At 41.2% G+C, this 4,123-nt stretch overlaps 2 protein-coding genes across 6 annotated transcripts in view; both read right to left on the reverse strand.

The window, feature by feature from the left end:
* Positions 1-4,123, reverse strand: part of LOC107264422 (probable serine/threonine-protein kinase dyrk2) — a 119,432-nt gene that overhangs the window by 52,694 nt on the left and 62,615 nt on the right. The window lies entirely within an intron of this gene.
* The window catches only part of LOC107264424, a 9,087-nt gene continuing 6,802 nt past the window's right edge, over positions 1,839-4,123 (reverse strand). For 3 of the 4 annotated variants that reach the window (XM_025081698.1, XM_025081697.1, XM_015732657.2), the window contains one exon: positions 1,839-2,966. In XM_025081698.1, coding sequence (XP_024937466.1) covers positions 1,983-2,324 — 342 coding nt within the window. In that variant the 5' untranslated portion in view covers positions 2,325-2,966 and the 3' untranslated portion in view covers positions 1,839-1,982. The remainder of the gene's footprint in view (positions 2,967-4,123) is intronic. The other variant, XR_003058783.1, reaches the window with a different exon arrangement.

Consider the following 4,123-nt stretch of genomic DNA (forward strand, 5'->3'; position numbering starts at 1 on the left):
GGGGGGGGGGGGGGGGGGGGTCGTGTACGTGTACGAGGTCATAAAACTGCAGTCGCCACTGCAGCCCTTGCACTTGTCCCCAATTGCAAGTAACGAGGATGCAAGATTACTATCGTTATCTCTCCTGAGCTAATAAGCTGACGGACACGTGGGACGTAATATCCCATCATTAAAACCCATAATAAAAGCCGGGAAAGATGTTTACATGAATTTCGTGAAAATTTTAACGTACCCACGTATGATCTAGATGCGTCATGTGTGATTGCGTAAAATAAATGAATATTTTGTACGAAGAGCAGAGACGCATAAAGCAGATATTGAAGATCGAGCCAATAAATAAATATAAAAAATTTTCCACATATGTCCCATATGTGACAGGTATCGCACACGCCGTCGTATCTGATATCGTCGGGGCCGACTGCACGAGATGCTGTAGGCGGTTCTAATGGTAGTTAGTTCCCTGAGCATATATGTACCGCGTGCATATACATATGTAATACTCAGTCCACATATGCCCTATATGCACGAGTACAGAGTCTGTACTTCATATAGTAAATAGAAGGCTGGAGCTGTGGGTGGTGGTTGGGAGACAATGGCCGAGTTACGGCAACCCTATCGATCTGGCCACCCCGTACATAGAAAGCATCCCCTATACGTCACACGTGTTCACATATGCGTCCCATGCATGAATATTATAGAGAAACGGACGTGGGGGTCTCAAAATGTCCCATGTGAATTTCAGCGTCCGGTCAATTCGATCTTCTGGGTGTCGACCAATCTTCGGGCGACTTTAAATTGATTTTTATCACCAAAATTATAATTGACAATTGAATATAAAATTTTCAAAATTTTTTTCTCCTTATCACTCGACCACACCGTCCACACATGTGGGACCCCGATGTCTTGCGTAACGTACGTAAAAAAATTTTTAGCGAGTAACGGCGATTAACTACGTCATCGAAGACACCTAACGAATTCCGCACGCGTTAATCGGAAGTACCGCGTCGACGAACCATATGTGAGATTTTTGGCTACCCATATGCGGGGATACTGTATACGGTATACGGTACCGGATTTTCATCATATGCGTCTAATCCACGAGGTGACTTCCGGTATGGTTTAATAATGACTCATATGGGCAGTATTGCTCGTTCATATATTATATGCATTACATACGTTACATACTGGGTGCATATGTGGTACGAGAGGCAGGCGTCGTTATGACTCAATTCGTTATGCGTCCAGGTCAACTTTGTATACTTATGCGCAATAACTTTTTCCACGGGTACCTATATGTGTCTATAAACGCATAGGTGCACGATACGTGAATATATATCGGATATGTGGCATATGTGAAATACCGTATGGCCCCGTCACGGAACGTGAATTTATATATCGAATGATGCGCAAGGGTGCATGTAAGACGCACAAAATGCCAGTCAGAGCATATCCCATTGTCCGAGTACCTAGGTGCATCCAGTCTAGCCTGTATATTTTGTGTGTACAGTACGTAGCATGATTAATTCAGATATACCTGATGTGCCTCAAGGTGTAAGAGGTACGAGAAAAAAAAATTTCTGCGCATTTGGTACAAGCTGAACGTTGAAAAACGCAGTAGGATTTATGTTGCAAAAAATGTATACCGGGACGCATGAAAAATTTAAGATTTTCTAGGGCAAACCAGTGGGACGAAACTAGATGAGGTAATTCTTTTAAAAGGTTTTTAACGGGAGTGTACATTCTCTAGGTAAAGTCCGTTACGCGTAAGTTTTCTTTTGTTTTATCATTTATACTTCATGAAGATGGACCGTAAAACTTATGGATGTCCTTACCATGTACGTTCTGTGATGCTGATGCTGATGATGAATAGTGTGATGGTGATAGTGACGTTTTTCCTTTACGTGATGTTTCCCATGGTGCTTTCCACCCCTATGGGGTGGATACGTATGGTAAACCATATTGACGCCGAAACAAGGTTGGCGTCACCTGACCTCGCCAAGGACGCATTTCGACGCCCCTGCCTGTGGATTCTCGTGGTTACGATTTGACGCCGGCAGACCGACGCCAGCGCCTACGCCAGCGCCTAAGCCAACGCTACCGCCACCCCCGTTACTCGGACCGGTGGTCGTGGCGACGCTCTGCAACTTCTCCGTCAACTTTTCGTCCTGGGACTCCGTCGGATTGCGACACGTCAGGTAACCTTCGTCGTTCACGTAAAAAGACATGCGATCGATGGGTATCAGCTTGACGCTGGAACCGATCGGCGTTACCGTTGTCGCTGGGTCCAGCTTGACCAGCGCCGCTTGAAGTTCGAGGGCATCCATTTTTTTTATCTTGAGATCCAATTTATGCGTTTTTTTGGGAATTGATTGCGGTGCAGAGTCGTCAGTTTTCTTGCGGTTTTTTTTTAGGTCAGTCCATTCTTTTTGGATTTTCTTCTTGATCACTGACAGTTGTGATTTTTTTGATTACGTTTTTAGCATTTTGAATTTTTTCGATTTCGGTCAAACGTGTTACAGGATTTTCTTGGCACTTTTTTTGCGGATACTGGGATTCCTTGTGGATTTTGATTTTTAGTATTTATGCTTTGAGAACTAGTCTTTTTCTTTTGGTCGAAATTCGGTAATGCACTTTTTGGGGTATTTTTTGAATTTTATTATCGTTACGTCGATGAAACGTTAAAATTTGCTAATGACGAATTTTGATTTTGAGATCAGTCAGGTAACTCTCTCTCTCAAAATTGTCTCTTTAATAAATTCTTACGGGTAATGAGGTCTTTTTTGGAAATGGGGCAGTTTGGTAGCCAATCCGACGATCTTTACCGACTTTAGCCGAAGGGACCCGAATGGAAAAAAAAAGATTTGATTTTCTCTTCGCCTCCTTTCCCTCCCAATTAGATTCGATCAAAGAATTCGATATCCTGGATCGCAGCGGATCGATAGTATCGCAGGCAGTTTTGATTTTTCCTGTAAGGTAAAAAAATTTCAAAAATCTCTACGCCTCGCTACCCCACATATACACCAGTCAAATAAACGCATTGCCAAACCGTCCTTGACCCAGAACGCTCGTAAAAATATATTTCGCAAAAAATTTGCAAATATTCGTAAAATCGCGATTCAACAGTTTTCGCAAACATCAAGTTCACCCTAGTGAATTTCTTCGCTCGATTATTTCCTCCAGTTGCAAAATCTCACCGTATCCAAGTGACATCCATCGCACCTATTTTTTGCAACTGTTTGCAAATTCCTAAAAAAAATATATATATATACATCGCCTTTCCCAATAAACTGTCTTTATTTTTACCACCGCTGTCTCTGTTATCGTGTCTCTCTTTTTTCTCCTGCCTCAAAGAAAAATAAAAATAAAATATTTCTTCCCTTCTCGATACAAACAAAATTAACTTCAAAAAAAAAAATTCCAAAACGAAAACTAACAATTACCTCAAAAATCACTCCAGAAAATCGGTGGTTATCAAATTTCAAAAATTTTTTAATCAACAAGCTCATCATCAATTAATGCATTTAGCATACGACTATTAATACTTTCTAAATTAGTAGTGATAACAGTACCGTGATCTTCTCACTCTTAATAAAGGGATCTTGCCAGTCTTACCCACGCAAGAAGTTTTACGAGTGGTACCCTCAAGCCGCATACAAAATCTCAGGATGAATTGGCGCATTCATCCAGCATCCAAGTACCATCCAAGATACTTGGGGCTTGGCACCAGAAGCAACACGAGTACCAACAGTTTGGATATATTGCAACAACAGTTGAGTGTGCAATTAAGTGATCCAAAGATATAAGGGGTGGCAGCGAAAGTCTAGGATGAAGGGAAAGATTTTTTTTTCAAATTCAAAAATTCGAAAAATTGTCCTATACACGATTAAGGGTAGTAAGTAATCAACAGTCTGCAATAGCGCTCTATACACTTATAGGTATCATAAGAATAGGGGTGTGCATAATTAAAGGGTCGAAGAAAAGCCAAAAAAAAAAAATTATAATTTCAATGAATTTTTGAATAATTAGAATCGGTAACCTTTGTGATAACCTGGCTTCGTTCTTCAAACAAAAACTCGGACCCCTTTCCATTCGTATTGCGTTGGCAGCAATTGTTAAGGAGGCG

Source organism: Cephus cinctus, unplaced genomic scaffold (genome assembly GCF_000341935.2).
Source record: "Cephus cinctus unplaced genomic scaffold, Ccin1 Ccin1_scaffold0169, whole genome shotgun sequence".
Classification (NCBI taxonomy): domain Eukaryota; kingdom Metazoa; phylum Arthropoda; class Insecta; order Hymenoptera; family Cephidae; genus Cephus; species Cephus cinctus.